Source organism: Bos indicus, chromosome 15 (assembly GCF_029378745.1).
Source record: "Bos indicus isolate NIAB-ARS_2022 breed Sahiwal x Tharparkar chromosome 15, NIAB-ARS_B.indTharparkar_mat_pri_1.0, whole genome shotgun sequence".
In the NCBI taxonomy this organism is placed as follows: Eukaryota; Metazoa; Chordata; class Mammalia; order Artiodactyla; family Bovidae; genus Bos; species Bos indicus.
The window spans coordinates 18275912-18296526 of NC_091774.1; the positions used below are offsets into that span (position 1 = coordinate 18275912).

Genomic DNA, 20615 nt, shown 5'->3' on the forward strand with positions numbered 1-20615 from the left:
TTTTTTTTTAAAGATTGTTTCAGCATATAAAACGAGGTTCTTCCACATTGAAAGCACTTCCTTTGAAGCTTCAGCAAACAGCTTTTGAAAATGCATACTTTAAAGCTCAGGAAGGAATGAGAGAATTGGTAATTTTATTAATGTATATTTGTTATTACATATACTTTCTATAAATATGCCATATGTTATTTTACCAAGTTTGGCCTAAGATAGTTTATATCTATTGTTCATAGTTAGAGTAGAACAGCTATATGAATTAATTGAAATTGCTTCATTTATAGGTCAAAATTGGTTTAATAATGGCAGTTTCTTTTGGTTCAACTTATATGCAGCATTTTTGTGGGAAAAACAGAATTTACTGAGTTTTTATGGGAGTATAAATGGCTTATTTTTTAGCTTAAAATTTTATTTCATAAGATCTGATTAAAAGCTAATTCACAACAGGTAACAAGAGAAAGAAATGGATTGAGAAGAAAATGTTCTAATTGGGAAGATCAAATTATCTTTGTGCTCTCTAATAAACCTTATTATTTTCATATTTTTCTGTAGAATAATATCTTTTCTTAAAACGGCAGAAGTTGTTTTAGTGGTAGAATTTATTCATTCATATATGCCTTGATTGGTTCATTAAAAGTATGTGAAGCAGTTACTCAAATGATTATATGTTCTATAACAGAACAAAACTGAAAAGGAAAATCGCATGAAAAATAAAGTGAATTTTGAAAAAGATTTCAAGAGGTTACAAAAATGAGTATAAATAATATAAAATTTACTAGAGATAACGTATATTATGTATTTTAAAATCAGCATGTCATGTACAAAAAGAGAAAACACTGACCTGACAGCAGTTTATTTGGAGAAAGATCTAAGAAATTTTACATCTTGAGAGCATAATATGAACCAACATTGTAATGGTTAAGCAAATTCCATCTTAGATGTCAGTAATAGAAGCAGACTGTAATGAGCTAGTTTATTAGAAGAACTTGAATCTTCTATTCATTTTAGAGGGTAGCTGGTTTTGTTCCCAGTAAAAGTAAATCTCTAACTAAAATGTTAGAGAGTCTCTAGACCTATCTCTCATACAGAATAGGTAAAGGAGTTGACTTCCTGGGAAGATCATAACTATTTTTAAACATGTCAATGATTGCCATTTAGTAAAGGAATTAGGTCCTTACTTTTTCTTTTACCAAAAATAGAAATAGGATCAGTGACTGGCCATTTTTTCTAAAAGTGAAGATAAACTTCTATCAATTATAGTAAGTCAAAAAATGTTTATGTCTGTTGGAAGAGTTTGATGATTGATTGTTAAGCTAGAAGCATGTATCATTTTTTATCTAGTAGTATGACTTTATTAGGTTTTTTTTGGTGATATCTATGATATTTTTAAAGGATAAAGAGCTATATATATTAAGTTATAATGGTAATAAGATGATAAAACATCTTAGAAGGTAATACTTGGTAGTTGATGAGATTTAGTCTTGCTCACATTCCTGTAGTTACTTTTTTTCTCTTCTTTTTTCTTCAAAGTGCTTTATACTTCATTGAAATGTTTGACAATTCTTATTCTATGAGGTGTTATAAACAGCAGTCTTTCCTATTGTAGCAACTTTGGTCCTTTCTCATAATCTCTTTAACTCCATCACTATAGGATTTAAAACTGTTCACTGGCTGTTTAGATGTTGTTGTGGTATTCTTTGGTGTTAGCCTGGTTGGTTTATTTGGAATATTTAAATATTTATATTACCTATTGTTTTAAAAATTCTAAAGTCCCACAGAACTGAAAACTCCGAAACTTTGGATGAGATTTGTAATAGAAAAGCCACTTTACTGATGATGATAGCTGTGGTGTTATACTGTAGCCCTGTCTGTGAAAAGCAGGCTTTATTTGCCCTATGCAAGTCTGTGAAAGAGAATGGACTAGAGCCTCACCTCGTTAAAAAGGTATATATGTATGAATATTTTTATTATAATTATCCTTTGATAACTTTTAAACAATTAAAGCTAGATTTTAAATATGGCATTTATTAAAGAGTTGAAGATGGTTTTATTTTTTAGATTTGAAGAGAGTGTATTTATTTGTATACAGTGTCATTTTTTACATTCAGTTTAAGAGCATTTCACAAGACTGTCATTGAACTAATAAGAGTGAGTGACCGGTCATCATTCACACCAGACCCTCTTGAATAGTATTTTTTGGGGGAAATGCATGGAGATAAAAAAGCAGTATGTATTTTGCCTGGTGGATTCTGGAGCACGACCTTGGAATCCAGTGGGGCGAGAAGTCAAATTTTAGATATGGAAAGCTTTTAAGTTGCATGATTAGAAAGACCAGAGTCCAGTGTTGTAGAACGTTTACTCCTGCCCTGGTCCAACACCTCAGCACTCTTGGTTTGAGAAACTCCAGGCCTTTCCATCCTTTATTTTTACACGATAAACCAATGACTGATCATGGCTTGATGTAACTAGCATGGTTTCCAGTGGAACTTTTTCCCCAGGTTTGATCTCTGGGTGGGAAAAATCCCCTGGAGAAGGACCTTCCCCACCCAGTATTCTTGCCTGGGAAATCCCATGGACAGAGGAGTCTGGTGAGCTACAGTCCATGGGGTTACAAAAGAGTCAGACATGACTTTGTGACTAAATAACAAACAACAACAGCATAGGTAAGTTAATCAAGGGATAGAAAAGCTACATGAATGCTCAAAGCCATACTGTAAATAATATTAAGGATGTAAGTGATTTATTATTTCACTATTAAAACATTAACTTCTTTTTTGATTTGTACAGGTTTTAAAGACAGTTTCTGAAACTTTTGGATATAGATGTTTAGAAGATTTCATGGCTTCTCATTTGGATTATTTGGTATTGGAATGGCTAAATCTTCAAGATCCTGAATACAGTGTATCTTCTTTTCCTTTTATTTTATTAAATTACACAAACATTGAAGATTTCTATAGGTAGGTTTGCATATGGCACATGTGAAAGATGTTTAAAATTAGGTATTAATGATATTATGAGAATCAAGACAGCTTTTATAAATGAAAGCATATTGAAGATTATCAGTTAACTTAGGATCTGGTCCTAGCTGTGCCAGTAAGCCAGCTACATGACTTTAGGCAAGCCACAAGAACACCCACTGGGTCTTGGTTTCTTACTGTAAAGTTTCTTACTAGAGTTATTGGAGTAGAAAATGTCAACCCTCTTCAGTATTCTTGCTGGAAAATCCCATGGACAGAGGAGCCTGACAGGCTACAGTCTATGGGGTCTCAAAGAGTTGGACATGACTGTGTGCACACACAAGGATGTATAGAGATCTTTAAGGTCCATTTCAGCTTTAATATTTAATCATTTTCCCTGTGAAAAATCAAAGATAAATTATTGGTGGCTGATTATTTTTACCCTGTTTTTCTTTTCTCCTGTTTGAATGTGGGCTATTTAATTATTTCTGTATGATTTAAAGTTTAATATGCAGGTATTTATTTTGCTAACTCCCAAGTCTGGAGAAGAGAATTTTGAAAATGGAGAGGTTTGAAACAACTAAATAATAATGCTTAAATATCAGGATATGGGAAGGCAATCTGTAATTGTTTAATAGTCCTTATTCAGAGAAGGCAATGGCAACCCACTCTAGAACTCTTGCCTGGAAAATCCCATGGATGGAGGAGCATGGTAGGCTACAGTCCATGGGGTCTCGAAGAGTCAGACACGACTGAGCGACTTTACTTTCACTTTTCACTTTCATGCATTGGAAAAGGAAATGGCAACCCACTCTAGTGTTCTTGCCTGGAGAATCCCAGGGACGGGGGAACCTGGTGGGCTGCCGTTTATGGGTCGCACAGAGTCGGACACAACTGAAGCGACTTAGCAGCAGCAGCAACAATAGTCCTTATTGTTTGTTCATTTTGCCAATATCTACATTTATTTTTTGAATTTATAAATTGCTTTCACCTTTCACTATATAATAATTTTGCATAAAGATTATACAGAATAAATAAATATAAATTCATTTTCACTTGTTTTTCATCTTGCCTTTAGGGTGATAATACTCTTAAGACCTCAGTCTTTTTTAGTGTGACTATTTAAAATTTACTTAACTTCATGTCTTCATTTATAGAGTAAGAATGCTTAATGATCTAGATAAAGTGATGCTCTAAGCTTATTAAACTGTTTTATTTATTTTTTTGCCCACACCACATGACTCAAGGAATCTTTACCTTCCTGACCAGGGATTGAACCCATGGTGGAAGCATTGAAGTCCACTGGAACACCAGGAATTTCCAAAACCATTCTGTTATTTTAAGGACCATATTATAAAGTTTTACTTTGAAAAGTTATATTTTTAATGTATGTTTTTAATTTTTATATTTTTAGGTCTTGTTATAAAATTTTGATTCCACCTCTAGTGATTAGAAGTCATTTTGATGAAGTAAAGTTAATTGCTAATCAAATTCAAGAGGATTGGAAAAGTCTTCTGACAGGCTGCTTTCCAAAGATTCTTGTAAATATCCTTCCATACTTTGCTTATGAGGGTACAGAAAACAGTGGGATGGCACAGCAAAGAGAGACTGCTACCAAAGTCTATGATATGCTTAAAGATGAAAACTTATTAGGAAAACAGGTATGACTTCAATATTTACAATACCTTTTATCCCATAATTGATCTGAGGTGTAACTTTAGGCTATTCATCACTTATGCAATTAAATTTAATATTTTATGATAATCACTATCTCATATAGGCAATCCATTAATTTTTTTGTTATTGTACAGGGTTCTCTCCTTTTGATTGGTTTTTAAATGTTTTTAATCAGGAATTTTCTTTTTAACTTTGGAATAATTTTACCACCTTTTCCTTGTAAAATATTGTTTTAATTGGCAGTAATACATGAATACAAACTGGTTATTAAATTCAAGCAATGCTGAGCAAGGTATAGAAAATCTTCACTTTCTCTTGACTATCATTAAGCCCTTCATTTTTCAAGGAAAAGTACAATCCCATGTTCCTATTCTCTGCTTTTTCCATGGCATTTACTACTTTTTAATGTATGATGTAGCTTACTTATGAATTATGTTCACTGGTTTTTATCAACCTTCTCCACTATAAGTACTTGTAAAGGTTGGATTTTTCTTTCTTCTTTTTTCTGATGTATCCCAACTATCTAGTATATATCAAGTACTCATTATTTGATGAAAGATGGAGTCAAGTTAAAAACGACCTAACAACTTGTTTCTTTTATAGTAATTTATACATATCTAAAATTATTTGAGACAACTTATATTCAGATACATATATAAACTTTTTAAAGTGAAAGAAAATTGGTCACTCCACTTTTTAATATAAGCAAAGGATGACTAACAAAGCTTGGTCAATGTTAGTATTAAAATTGGATAAACTTCAGTAGACTCTTTTTTTCATTGCCTAGTTATCTGTGAACAGCAAGTCTCTTAGTTGCTTGCTGCTGCTGCTAAGTCGCTTCAGTCGTGACCAACTCTATGCAACCCCATAGACGGCAGCCCACCAGGCTCCCCCATCCCTGGGATTCTCCAGGCAAGAACACTGGAGTGGGTTGCCATTTCCTTCTCCTTAGTTGCTTAGGTGAGCTATTCCTATTCAGAGCTGGTTGTAAGTCTGTGGTCTGGAGGCTTCCAACTGCCTCCCTAAAAGGCAGTTGGAACAGAATGTTGGCTTGCCAATGGGTATGGAATTTATGAGAGGCAGTCTGCTTCCAGACCCTTTCACCCAATCTTCCAGCTTACACTGCTGAGCAGGTCTACTCTTAGTATTCCTCTTTATGTATTCAAATCAAAAGAAAGCAAGTTTGAGTCAGAATAAGTCTAGATGGGAAATGTGATTATATTAAACCCTGATTAAAACACTAGTCTCAAGAACAAAGAGAGCTAAAAATTAAAAATAATTTCTTAGCTTCTTTGTTAAAGACATAAATTTTTATTTGTCTCAGTTTCATTTAGCATCATTTTAAGTTAATTTTTTCTCTATTTCTCTAATATGCAGCTTATCTAAATCAATCCACATTCTTTTTTCTATGGATAAGTGATGGTACCACTATTATCAGTCTTTCAGTCTTCTATAACTGTCAGTTGTTGAATGCGTAAAATGTATAGTTATAAGATTGTTTAGGTATACCTAGATATCTGAATTTTTTTTGAATTATTTTTATGTACGTTTAGCTTAAATATTAGAGATTTGCTTGTAAGAAAATTATATAAAATTAAGGAAGTCAGTTGTCGCCGATGTGCAGGGAAACTCACTAAGTTTTCCTCTGATATTAATCAGAGTTGGCCAGTTTGTCTTACTAATTCCAGATATACTGGAAATAGGGTTGGATTTGTAAAAGGGCTGAAACCTTGGAATTGATGATATGATGTAACTAATGTTACATTACAGGGAAAGGCTAAGATCTTTACATTAGATTTCTGTTGTGCCACATTCCAGAATATTTTTGCTATTAGGAAGGGTTTCCAAATCTCTGTGTGGAAGAGGTAAAGATAGTAAATGAGCCCATTTGCCTTTTGGTTTAAAGCACTGTAGTTCATTACTTGGAGACCTAACAAAAAACACGTTTTAAGACTTTATAGTTCTCATTCATTTGGCTGAGGCGTAATGTAGTACACCCACTCTTTTTATTTAGAGAACTTATGCCTTTTGTGAGGCTGCCTGTAGCAAGAAGTGGGTAATGAAGAGTCTGCTCCCGTCCAGGAGGATTTTTACCTAGTATTAATGACTCTGATGCTGGGAGGGATTGGGGGCAGGAGGAGAAGGGGATGACAGAGGATGAGATGGCTGGATGGCATCACTGACTCGATGGAGGTGAGTCTGAGTGAACTCCGGGAGTTGGTGATGGACAGGGAGGCCAGGCGTGCTGCGATTCATGGGGTTGCAAAGAGTTGGACATGACTGAGCGACTGAACTGAACTGAACTGAACTGAATGACATGTGGATAGCAGCTAGCCTCAGAATTTGGGATATCAACCAAGTTGGAATCTGGGGGAAAGATATGCAGGGAACAAAGGGTTGATAATTGCCAGTCATTGGGAATCCTTACTAGTAAAGTTCTCTAAGATAGTGTTCTCAAATAAAGGTAAAATGCAGGTTGATGAGCAGTATAGATCAGTGGGGAATTTGGTTGACAGGAAAGTGATTAGGTTGAGGAATTTCAAGCTAGACCTGAAGCCTTGCTCATTAAAGTGATTCTTTAAAGTTAAATGAAAAAGTTGGATTAAGAGAGTCCTGTTTGATATAATTTCTCTGTTTTCCTTTGAGTCTGTAGGTTGGCTGCATAGCAGAAAAAAGTGGTGCTAGTTGCATGTTTTGCAGGTCTTAGATCTTTGATAACTATTTCCTTCTGTAATCACTGAATAATTTTGGAAATGAGACAATAACGTGAGCCCCTTAAACTAGCTGACTTAAAGATCACAGACAGGAAAACTTAAATATATTTTATTTTGTATCCTTGCAGATTGATCATTTATTCATTAGTAATTTACCAGAGATTGTAGTGGAGTTATTGATGACGTTACATGAACCAGCAACTTCTGGTGCCAGCCAAAGCACTGACCCCTGTGACTTCTCAGGGTATGGATATTTTTAATTTAGAGGATTAGCTGCAATTTCATAAGGTCCTTGGGAAGTTTATTAGTTGACACCTTCAAATGTCTATTTCAGTTATTAGACATGTACTGTGCTTTTAAATTCTGTTTCTTTTAAAATAGTTACCTTTGAATTGAAGTTTCTGCCGTACTGTAGCCTCTTCATAGTGACTGCTCTTTTGATTACCACTTTGTTTGAAAATTCAGTAACCTTTTTATTCTCAGTCTGTTTGTAATATTTGAGCATTGTGCCATCTCCTATCATGAAATTTTCTTCTGTGACTTGGCTTTCTGTATCATCTTTTTTTTTAAAAAGCATTCTCCTTTGCTAGTGGAATTTTACTATATTGCAATTTCATTTGCATGTAAAACCTACTTGTTGTATATGAATGGTAGAGTTATTCATATACATTGTTACTCATTTACCTTGATTGTAAAGTACTTAAAAAACATCCTTTTTTTATATACTATGCAATACTAAGCATGTAAAACAGTAATAATATCTATTAAAATATTTTTGCATGTGTAATTTCATTTGGTATAGAATTTGATTGCTGTCTTGAATGTTACTGTGTTTATGTGTGTACCCATGGCTGATTCATGTCAATGTATGGCAAAAACCATCACAATATTGTAAAGTAATTATCCTCCAATTAAAATAAATAATTTAATTTTAAAAGATATTATTGAGTTTAAAGTACTAGAATAGAGCTTTAATTCATACCTTAAGTAAAGTGATACTAGGTCTCTTTTTTATAACTGCTGTTAACTTTATAAATGATTTTTTAAACAAATTATTGACTACCTCCTAGAAAGTTATTTAGGTATTCTGATAGATGTATATAGACTGTAATATGTCATTTGTGATTTTATTAAGTCTAGTTTTCACCAAGAAAATAACTAAAATTTGGGGTATTATAATCTAAATTTTTCTTTTGAATTTTCACTAATCTATCAAGAAAATGTTTTTTCTTGATAGTTTTATTCTGAAAATGGTGACTGATTTTTTCTATAACTCTTAGGGATTTGGATCCTGCTCCTAATCCACCTCATTTTCCATCACATGTGATTAAAGCGACATTTGCCTATATCAGCAATTGCCATAAAACCAAGCTTAAAAGCATTTTAGAAATTCTTTCCAAAAGCCCTGTAAGTATACTTTACTAGGATAGTACCTGAAGAGAGAATTCCATCTTTTTCAGCTAGAAAATCTGTTTAAGTACATTTTATTTTTATTTTTTCATAAGTATAAGTACATTTTAAAAAGAAAAAAGTAAACAAATGGAACACTTATTTTACTTGTCAGTATTAATTGAAATATGTCACATATGAGGACTGAATTTTGTGACATTTTAGTCAGGTTGGCTCAGGATTTGTGTATATATGTATTTTTTTAAGAATATACTACTAAATATAGTTTACTATCTGAGAACAAAATAAATTGACAAGTTTTTTAAAATTTAAGATAGTAATTTTCTTAATGTGATATTTTGCATTTGATATCAAAACCGCAAGCAAAATTTTGAAATTTAGAATTCTGTAATTTGAATATAAAAATGTATGTATTATGTCTGAGTATATGTGGTTAGGCAAGGTTTTACTAAATGTATCTTTATTTTCTAGGATTCCTATCAGAAAATTCTTCTAGCCATATGTGAGCAAGCAGCTGAGACAAATAATGTTTACAAAAGGCACAGAATTATTAAAATATATCACCTGTTTGTTAGTTTATTAATGAATGATATAAAGAGTGGCTTAGGAGGAGCTTGGGCCTTTGTTCTTCGAGATGTTATTTATACTTTGATTCACTATATCAACCAAAGGTAAATAATATATTTAGACCAATATATAAGTTTTTCTACCCTCATCTTAATTGAAAACTTCTATGCTTCTACAGGGTAGAAGCCAGAGTATTATTTTCTGAATTTTGCTTAATATATATATATATATATATATATATACACACACACACACACACACTTCTCCAGCTACTTCTCCAGCTCTAGAAGTCTTTAAAATATTAAAGATCTTCTCTTCAACATTTTAAATATACTAATTTTACATGGCCATAAATACATGGTACCATAGCAGTTCTGCTCACCACTTCCAGTGTGTGGTAAGGGTTCGGAAGGGGGATTCCCAGTGCACACCCAGGGTATTCTTCAGACATCAGCTGGTACCTGCCTGTAGATAGTGTCAGATCCCACAGGTTAAGAGCTCAGTCCTATAAGACTACCCTCTCTCCAGCCTCATCAGACTTCAGTTGAAAACTATAGATTGGAGGTTTCAATAACCCCCTTCCTTGGGTTTGATTATTTTGCTAGAGTGGCTCACAGAACTTAAGAAACCTATTTACTCACTAGATTGCTGGTTTATTACAAAAAGAAATAACTCATGAACAGCCAAATGGAAGAGATACATAGGGCAAAGTATGGGGAAAGGGCATAGAGCTTAAGTGGTCTCTCCAGTCACTTCATTCTCCTCATACCTGCAAATGTTCACCAACCCAGAAGCTCCTTTAACTCCATCCTTTTGGGTGTTAAGAGAGGAATCATCAGCCATTGGTGACTGATTGAAGGGAAAGCCCTTCTTGATCAGAGAGGTGGGACAGAAAGTTCCAACCCTCTAATTATAGGGTTGGTTCTTTTGGCAACCAGCCCAGATCCTTAGAGGCTTCCCCAAAGATACTTCATCAACATAACAAAAGACTCGTTTATTGCTCTCATCACAGGAAATTCCAAAAGTATTAGGGACTCTGCCAGAAATGGGGACAAAGACCAAATATATATTTCTTATTATAAATCACAGTATCACAATTACTATAGATTGGGGAATGTATGTTCTTTTTAGCATCTCCTTTCCATTGGTTTTAATAATGATTCTATTGTCTATTGTTTTCTTATTAGTAGATAACATTGTAATCAAATAAATTTAAGCCCTCAAAGCATATGAAGATATCTATTTCCATTTTGTTTTCTCATATTCTTTTTTGCTTTTTAAAAATTTAATTTTAAGTCATATGTATGTGTGTGTACTTTAAGTCATTCAGTCTTTTTCCTTCACTTTTTTTTAGGTTTTATTATGGTGTTAAAATATATAACATAAAATTTCTCATTTTTAACTATATTTTAAGTATCCAGTTTAGTGCTATTATGTTCATGGTATGCTATTAATTTTTATTTCTGTCATTGCAGTTTCCAAATCCAACTTATTTATTACCTCAAATAGAACCTTTCTATTCATTAAGCAATAACCACACAGTTGCTCTTCTCTATAGCCCTTATAGCTTCTAATCTACTTCCTGTCTTTTTTAATTTCCTTGTTTTAGGTATTTCATATAAGCAGAATCATAATTTCTTTGCCCTTTCCTGTTGGCTTGTTTCACTTAGCATGTCTTCAGTGTTTATCCAGCATCATGCTTTTTTGTGGCTAAGTAACATTCCATTGGGTTTCCCTGGTGACTCAGATGGTAAAGAATCCTCCTTCTATGTGGGAGACCTGGGTTTGATCCCTGGGTTGGGAAGATCCCCTGGAGAAGGGCATGGCAACCTACTCCAGTATTCTTGCCTGGAGAATCCCCATGGACAGAGGAGCCTGGCGGGCTACAGTCCATGGGATTGCAAAGAGTCGGATACAACTGAACGATTAAGCCCAACAACATTGGATATATGACACTTTTTTTTTAATCCATTCATCTCATGATGAACACTTGGGTTGTTTCATAGGCATGAAGTGGTATCTCATTGGGGATTTGATTTTGCATTTTCCTACTAATTACTCATGAATATCTTTTCATGAGCTTATTGATGATTTGTATGTCTTCTTTGGAGAAATGTCTATTTAAATCCTTTGCCCATTTTAAAAATTGGATTGTCTTTCAAATCAAAAACTGATTTGAGAGAATAGCATTGAAACATGTATATTACCATATGTGAAATCGATCACCAGTCCAAGTTCAATGCATGCAACAGGCAATCAAAGCCAGCGCACGGGGACATCCCAGAGGGATGGGATGGGAAGGGAAGTAGGAGGGGGGTTTGGGATGAGGGACAGTACAATAAAAAAGAGAAAAAAAATTGGATTGTCTTTTTGTTGTTGAGCTGTAGGAGTTCTTAATATATTCTGGGATTGAACTCAGTGTGTAATTTGCAAATATATTCTGGATATTGAATTCATATGTGATTTGCAAATAGTTTTTCCCATCCTATAAAATTTTTACTTTCCTGATAATGTCTTTTGATGAGCAAATGTTTTTAATTTTGATAAGGTCTGATTTATCTAATTTTTCTTTTGTTTCATGTGTTTTTAGTATTGTAGGTAAGAATGCATTGGCAAATCTAAGGTCATGGAGATTTACCCTTAGAGTTTATTCTAAGAGTTTTATGATTTTAGCTCTTAGATTTAGGTTGTTGATTCATTTTAATTTTTATAAATAGTGTGAGTTAAGGGTTCAGTTTTATTCTTTTGCATGTGGAAATCTAGTTGTCCCAGCACTATTTATTAAAGACTATTCTTTCACCCTTGTCAAAAATCAGTTAGCCACTGATGTATGGGTTTATTTCTGGATTCTCAGTTCTATTCCACTGGTCTTTCCTTATGCCAGTACCATGCTGTGTTGCTTGTTGTTGTTCAGTTGCTAAGTCATGTCCAGTTGTTTTCAACCTCAGGGACTACAGCATGCCAGGCTTCCCTGTCCTTTGCTATCTCCCAGAGTTTGCTCAGACTCATGTCCATTGAGTCAGTGATGCTATCCAAATATCTTATCCTCCGTCGCCCTCTTCTCCTCCTGCCTTCAATCTTTCCCAGCTTCAGGGTCTTTTCCAGTGAGTCGGCTCTTCACATCAGGTGGCCAAAGTACTGGAGCTTCAGCTTTAGCATCAGTCCTTCCAATGAATATTCAGGGTTGATTTCCTTTAGAAATGACTGTGTTGCTTACTGTAGCTGTATAGTAACTTTTGAAATCAGGAAGTGTGAGTCCTCCATTTTTCTTCTTCTCTTTCAAATTGTTTTGACTGTTTGGATACCTTGTAATTCCATATGAATTTGTTGACCAGTTTTTCCATTTATGCAAAAAAAGTGCTGGAATTTAGATGGATATTGCATTCAATATGTGACTATTTTAGATAGTGTTAATATCTCAACAGTTTGTCTTCCAGTCCATGAATACAGGATGTTTTTCCATTTAGTTGGGTTTAATTTCTTTCATCCATGCTATATAATTTTCATTGTACAGGCGATTCACATCCTTGGTTAAATTTATTCCTAGATGTTTAATTCTTTTAGGTGCTATTGCAAATGGCAACCCACTCCTGTACTCTTGCCTGGAGAATCCCATAGACAGAGGAGCCTGGTGGGCTACAGTTCATGGGGTCACAAAGAGTCGGACATGACTGAATGACTGTCACTTCACTTCTGCTCCATCCAAAACTAAGGACCAGGATCCCATATTAGAAACGGGATCTAAAGTTTTCATGAATATTGCCAGGCTGAGGACGATGTGAGGCAAGGACAAGTAAAATCACCACAAAGCTTTCCTAGTTTTTAAGTTTCCTTTTTCTTGATTCAGTGATTGCTTGATTGTTGCTGTTTTACAGAGTTCTAACAAAGTTCATACAGTTTGCTCGTTTTTCACTGTTTCTGTCAGGGGAGCTTGGAGCTGCCTACTCTGTCATTTTCTTGATGTCGCTTCTGTTTTTGGCTTTTAAACATCCAGTTTTAAAGAATTAGATGTAAAACTAACTTTTATGTCATGCCACATCAGAATTAGAGCTGTTGAATAATAATGACCTTTGAACAATTTGATATCAAAGTAGTGTCCTGTAACTTATTGTTTTTTCCCCCACATTAGGCCTTCTCGTTTCATGGATGTGTCATTACGTAGCTTCTCCCTTTGTTGTGACCTATTAAGCCGGGTTTGCCACACAGCGGTAACTTACTGTAAGGATGCTTTAGAAAGTCATCTTCATGTTATTGTTGGTACACTTATACCCCTTGTGGATGATCAGATGGAAGTTCAGGAACAGGTAATTTCCCAAATCATGTTCAAAATGATATTTGAAATATATATTGATAAAGTATTCTTGGAAAGCACTGTTTTTTTATGTTTACTTGGTGTAATCAGTAATTTTAGTGAAAATAGTCTTTGAAAAATGACGGGGAAAACATTCTCAATGAATTAATCCTTGTAATCTTTTTGTTATAGAGCACCTAGTAATTTTGATCTAATAAATAACCTGATTTCTTTCTTATTTATACTGAAATGTAGAGGTAGTCAAAACTAGGGATCCAGTTCACACTACTCTAACGGTGTAAGAGATATTATATGAAATGCTTCAGTAATATTGACAACCGTGTTCCTCAGTGTCCATCCCACAGTAAAGGCCCTACATGTTTGCTGAATTATTTGAAAGCCCAGAAACAGTAGTAGCTAGGTGCCTTAGTAGTGATTAGAACATTTTATCTAAACCAGGTTAATAGAGTTTTTATCATTTATCACAGTGGGTTTCTTTGTTTTACTTTAACATAGAATTAATCCATTTCTCTTGATTTTTTTCTTTTTTAATTATGTTTAGGTATTGGACTTGTTGAAATTCTTAGTGATTGATAACAAGGATAATGAAAATCTGTATATCACAATTAAACTTTTAGATCCTTTTCCTGACCACGTTGTCTTTAAGGATTTGCGTATTACTCAGCAGAAAATCAAATACAGTGGAGGACCCTTTTCACTTTTGGAGGTAATAATTATTCTGTCATCTTGCTATTTTGTATTAGAGAGGATAGTAGTACTTTCTGGAAGCCTCTAATCCTCTCAGAGGAAAAACTGGTCTTTTTAAAAAATTATGATTAAAAAAGCGTAACCTGAAATCTGTCCTCCTAACAGATAAAAAACTGAATTTTTAAATATACTCTTGCTTTGCACTAAAAGTATAAATATCAAAGTTTCTTGGTAAAGATCTGAATTTAAATATTAAAGAAGTATAATATAAAATATGCTTGATGAAATATACACATAAGATTCATTAATGTCTCAAAATTACCATCTGATCCTCTGAAGGAAAATATAATGCTTGAATTAGAGATGGTATGTAACTTTTTGAAGAGTTTTTCAGGTTGTAATCTTGTTTAACCCTTATAAATTTCAAAACTATGTTCAGATGTTTTCCTTATAAATCTTACTATAACTTTACTCTGTATTTGGCTATAATCAATATGAAAATATAGTTAAATATATTGAGACATAAAACTAGAATTGTAGTGATAAATAAATACAAGTTTAAGTTTTTCCCTCTAATTGAGTATGCTATAACAATCTTAAACTCTAAATATTTTATCATGAGAGAGTCTATTAGAATTTAAATGATTAAAACACTGTAAGATTTGAAGTGAAATAAGTAACGTATTTCCACCTTGTTTAGTAGTAACAGTGATAAGAATCAGTGTCTGTGGAAGGCATTAACTGATTTTTAGAAATTTTATTTTACAGACTCAACCAATAAGTGTCAAAAGCAAGTTACATTTTTAGCTGATTTTCTCTTTTAGGAAATTAACCATTTTCTCTCAGTAAGTGCTTATGATGCACTTCCATTGACAAGGCTTGAAGGATTGAAGGATCTTCGAAGACAACTAGAGCAACATAAAGATCAGATGCTGGATCTTATGAGAGCATCTCAGGGTACTCATTTTAATGACTTGGGTTATTTGTATAAGTTTCTTTTTGAAAGAATCTCTTAAAATTCTTGCTCTTGGTTTAATTGCCACAGATTTAGTTCAGACCCTAATAATTTCTCATCTAGTTATGAAAGACTTTCTAAGTTGTATCCTTACCTTGAATTACTACCATTTTATCCATGTAAATGTGGACCTGTGCTGGAATGTCCAAATTTATTCTGCCGCTTAAAAAAATGTTAACAATTTGCTACTGCCCAAAAGAAAAATTTGAGTTCTTTAAAAGGAAGCATGCAAAGTAATCTCTCTGCCTACTACCCCAGTTTATTTAAATAAAAAAAAACATTTCATTTTAAGCATCTTAGCCATGTATGTGTTTTGTTTGTATGTATGTATGTGTCTGTTTTGTATCTACACACATATTTGTATGTGTTTCTACCTTTTTTTTTTAACTTAAGAAAACTTCCATTTTTAAGTTGATTTGATTTTAGTTTTTAGGTTACTACAGTACTGCACTTGATGGAAATATTTTCTACTTATGTTTTGATTTTCATCATCCTGTGCTCATTAACTTCATATTTCTATTCTGTGATTTTTGTCCTCAGTACTTTTAAAAATTAATTTTGTTTTGACCATCTGAATTCTGAGTTTCTAGAATATTTGTTCTTGAGGTATATAAATGTATATACATGTATATATATATGAAACATGAACTTTCTCTTTGTATATCTAATTCTTGGGTATTTGGGTATTTTATTGATTCATACCAATATAGCCAATAGATGTTTGTAGCTATTTAAATTTAAATGACTTAAAATTCAGTAAAATTTAAACTTCAACTTCTTTATTGTATTAGCACATGTCAAGTTCTAAGTAGTAACATGTGGCTTGTGGCTGTCATTGGACAGAATGGATTATAGACCATTATCACCATTGCAGAAAATTCTATTGGACAGGGCTGGTCTATTCTAAATGCAAGAGGCTAAAAAACCAGGCATTCTCCCAAGGTTCCTTCTAGTTTAATGCTGAATAATTTTTGTGTTTCTAAATGTGATTTTGCTAAAGGTCTTGATTTCTCTGCACAACTTGTTAAGACATTTTTCTCTCTCTGTCTGCCAAATATTGCTGCTAAATGTTTTTACATAATTCTATTGAAGAAGGAAATTCGGATACATTCATTTACTTTGTATTTTTAAAGCGCCCACAATTTAAAATCTTTATTAAAGTTTTCTAGTCACACAATTTAATATATGAGCATATTATAAAGGAAAGTGTTGTCTCCACCATAACTTAAACTAGTTTTTTCAAAACCGCTTCTAGATAACCCTCAGGATGGCATAATGGTGAAGCTGGTTGTCAGCTTGTTGCAGTTATCCAAGATGGCAGTAAACCACACTGGTGAAAGAGAAGTTTTAGGTAATCTATTTGGCTTAGTGAATATGAGTTTTTTTGTTTGAGTGGTCATCTACATAGCAATTTAAAAATCAGTAAAATTTGTTGTCTGAAATACTGGGGAAATGTGAGGTGCTAGTTCGATTTCTGTTTAGTTCAAGTATCCTTAAGCAGCCCTCCTTTCATATTTTCCTTCCTTAGACATTCATATAAAGTAAAAAGTTAGTAATTAATATATGTGCATAGCTATTAATTTGAAAATGGCTTGTACATATTTACTGGAGAGGGGAATGGCAGACACTTCATTATTCTTGACTTGAGAACCCAATGAACAGTATGAAAAAGCAAAAAGGTATGACACTGAGAGATGAACTTACCAGGTCAATAGGTGCTCATTATGCTACTAGACAAGAATGGAGAAACAGCTCCAGAAAGAATGAAGAGGCTGAGCCAAAGTGAAAACAACACCCAGTTATGGATATGACTGGTGATGGAAGTAAAGTCTGATGCTGTAAAGAACAATATTGCATCCAAACCTGGAATGTTAGGTCCATGAATCAAGGTAAATTGGAAGTGGTCAAACAAGAGATGGCAACAGTGAACATCGGCATTTTAAGAATCAGTAAACTAAAATGGACCGGAATGGGCAAATTTAATATGGATGACTGTAATATCTACTACCGTGGGCAAGAATCCCTTAGAAGAAATGGAGTAGCCCCCATAGTCAACAGGGCTTCCCTTATGGCTCAGCTGGTAAAGAATCCACCTGCAATGCAGGAGACCTGGGTTCAATCTCTGGGTTGGAAAGATCCCCTGGGGAAGGGAGAGGCTACCCACTGCAGTATTCTCCTCTGGGGAATTCCGTAGACTATACAGTCCATGGGGTTGCAAAGAATCGGACACGACGGAGGAACTTTCACTTTCACTCATAGTCAACAAAGAATCCGAAATGCTGTGCCTGGGTGCAGTCTCAAAAGTGACAGAATGATCTCTGTTCATTTCCAAGGCAAACCATTCCGTATCACAGTAATCCAAGTCTATGTCCCAACCACTAATGCCAAAGAAGCTGAGGTTGAATGGTTCTATGAAGACCTAGAAGACTTTCTAGAACTAACACCCAAAACAGATGTCCTTTTCATCATAGGGGACTGGAATGCAAAAGTACGAAGCCAAGAGATACCTGGAGTAACAGGCAAGTTTGGCCTTGGAGTACAAAATGAAGCAGGGCAAAGGCTAACAGAGTTTTGTGAAGAGAACACACTAGTCATACCAAACACCCTCTTCCAACAACACAAGAGACGACTCTACGCATGGACATCACCAGATGGTCAATACTGAAATCAGATTGATCATATTCTTTGCAGCAGAAGATGGAGAAGCTCTGTACAGTCAGCAAAAAGAAGACCAGGAGCTGACTGGCTCAGATCATGAACTCCTTATTGCAAAATTCAGACTTAAATTGAAAATCTATAGGAAAGCTACTATCAGAAAAATAAGTGGATTCAGCAAAATTGCAGTATACAAGATCAACATGCAGAATTCATTTGTGTTTCTCTACACCAGCAGTGAACAATCTAAAATGGAAATTCCATTCCATTTACAATTCCATTTATAATAGCACTTAAGAGAATTACATACCTAGGGTAATTTTAGTTAAGGAAGTGAAAGACTTATACACATTCTGTTTTTTAGAAGTAAGTCACTAAGTACAGCCAACACTCAAGAGAGGAATAGGCTCCACCTTTTGAAAGGAGAATTATCAATAATTTTTTAACATATTTTATTAAATACCATAATGACAGGGGAAGAACATGAGGCAGCCCTCTGGCATCCTGAAAACATCTATCTTCATTTGGGTAGTGAGAATATAGGTGGAAAGAAAATATATGTGCCTGCATGTATATGTGAATTTTCACTGAACTGAGTGTGTAAAATTTATGAACTTTATGTAATACCTCAAAAAAAAGTGGATACATACAATGGCTATTGGAGAAGGTAGTGGCAACCCACTCCAGTATTCTTGCCTGGAGAATGCTTTGGACGGAGGAGCCTGGTGGGCTGCTGTCCATGGGGTCGCACAGAGTCAGACATGACTGAAGCGACTTAGCATGCACGCATGCATAATGGCTATATTTAGACTTCCCTGAATATCTACATTTTACTAGTTAATCTATCTCTTGGATATGATTTTATAAGGGAAAATATTACCCACATGGATGATATGTAAAGGAAATGATACAATATTTTGTAGCTTCTTGAATCTATTGAACATCTATGAAGTGAAGTGAAGTCGCTCAGTCATGTCCTACTCTTTGCGACCCCATGGACTGTAGCCTACCAGGCTCCATCCATGAGATTTTCCAGGCAAGAATACTGGAGTGAGGAAACATTTAAATGTTAAAGGATGACAAAAACATATTTTTGAAATTAGAAAATTTCTGTTTTATATATGATCTCTTAGCTATAACTTTACTGAATTGGAATTTCTATATGTAGAGGCTGTTGGAAGCTGCTTGGGAGAAGTGGGTCCTATAGATTTCTCTACAATAGCTATACAACATAGTAAAGATACATCTTATACCAAGGCTCTTGAGTTATTTGAAGATAAAGAACTTCAGTGGACCTTCGTAGTGCTGACTTACCTGAATAATACACTGGTAGAAGATTGGTGAGTATTTAATGATACCTTGTGTCTGATAGCACTTCCTCAATTTGACATTCAAGATTGATACCTGATATAAATTAACATTTCCAATAACTAAAGCTTTCTCCTTTAAGTTGCCATACTTTTGGTCTTAAATATTTAGTCAAAATCATTGTATTTTTATTAATTCACATAATTACTAAAACCCTATCTGCCAGGTGTTTATTATCATGATGTATATACGAGACGAGGTGCATGTTAAATTTTAGTGAGAGTGAAATTGAAAGTCGCTCAGTCCTGTCTGACTCTTTGCAATTGCATGGAATAGTCCATGGAATTCTCCAGGCCAGAATACTGGAGTGGGTAGCTGTTCCCTTCTCCAGGGGATCTTCCCAACCAAGGGATCAAACCTAGGTCTCCCGTATTGCGGGCAGATTCTTTACTGGCTGAGCCACCAGGGAAGGGTAGACTAGACAAATAAATAGTGCAAAACTACCAAGTGGTTCCACAGAAAGCATTAGGATAGGGGAATATAAATGGGGGTATTTTGGGCACTTGTCGAAATCAAAGGTACCACTTTCCTCTCAACTAGACGTTTTGATTCTTTTTTTAAAAAAAGTTTTATTTTATATTGAAGTATGCTGGATTAACAATGCGGTGATAGTTTCAGGTGGACAGAAAAGGGACTCGGCTATATTATATCCTTTCTCTCTCAAACTCACCTTCCATCCAGGCTGCCATATAACATTGAGCAGAGTTCCCTGTGCTTTATATACAGTAGATCCTTGTTGGTTATCCACTTTAAATATAGTAGTGTGTATGTGTCAGTCCCAAACTCCCTATCTCTCTCCTTCATCCTTCCCCCTTGACAACCATAAATTCCTTCTCCAAGGCTGTGAGTCTGTTTCTGTTTTATAAATAAGTTCACTTGTATCCTTTTAAAATAGGTAATAGAATGGGAATTACAACTCCAAAAGTTTTAAGCTAATCAGACAGGGCTTTCTTTTTCCCATTAATGCTCAATACAAAACAAAATGGCAACAGTTAGTATAATTTCAGCTTGCTGATTATGAGATTACTTTTGCTTTCTCGTCCCCTCCCCATTTATCTGTTTGCCGTGGAGAAGGCAATGGCACCCTACTCCAGTACTCTTGCCTGGAAAATCCCATGGACGGAGGAGCCTGGAAGGCTGCAGTCCATGGGGTCGCTGAGGGTCGGACACAACTGAGCGCCTTCACTTTCACTTTTCACTTTAATGCATTGGAGAAGGAAATGGCAACCCACTCCAGTATTCTTGCCTGGAGAATC

At 34.5% G+C, this 20615-nt stretch overlaps 1 protein-coding gene across 10 annotated transcripts in view; it reads left to right on the forward strand.

The window, feature by feature from the left end:
• ATM (ATM serine/threonine kinase) overlaps nt 1-20615 on the forward strand; it is a 153127-nt gene that overhangs the window by 58336 nt on the left and 74176 nt on the right. For all 10 annotated transcript variants that reach the window (XR_011560614.1, XM_019975377.2, XM_019975381.2 and 7 more), the window contains 12 exons: nt 14-128; nt 1768-1941; nt 2785-2954; nt 4369-4615; nt 7474-7589; nt 8626-8752; nt 9227-9426; nt 13452-13626; nt 14176-14340; nt 15146-15278; nt 16592-16687; nt 19160-19331. Coding sequence is in view for 9 of the 10 variants with exons in the window: in XM_019975377.2 (XP_019830936.2) it covers nt 14-128; nt 1768-1941; nt 2785-2954; nt 4369-4615; nt 7474-7589; nt 8626-8752; nt 9227-9426; nt 13452-13626; nt 14176-14340; nt 15146-15278; nt 16592-16687; nt 19160-19331 (1890 nt within the window). In the remaining variant the exon portion in view is untranslated. The remainder of the gene's footprint in view (nt 1-13; nt 129-1767; nt 1942-2784; nt 2955-4368; nt 4616-7473; nt 7590-8625; nt 8753-9226; nt 9427-13451; nt 13627-14175; nt 14341-15145; nt 15279-16591; nt 16688-19159; nt 19332-20615) is intronic.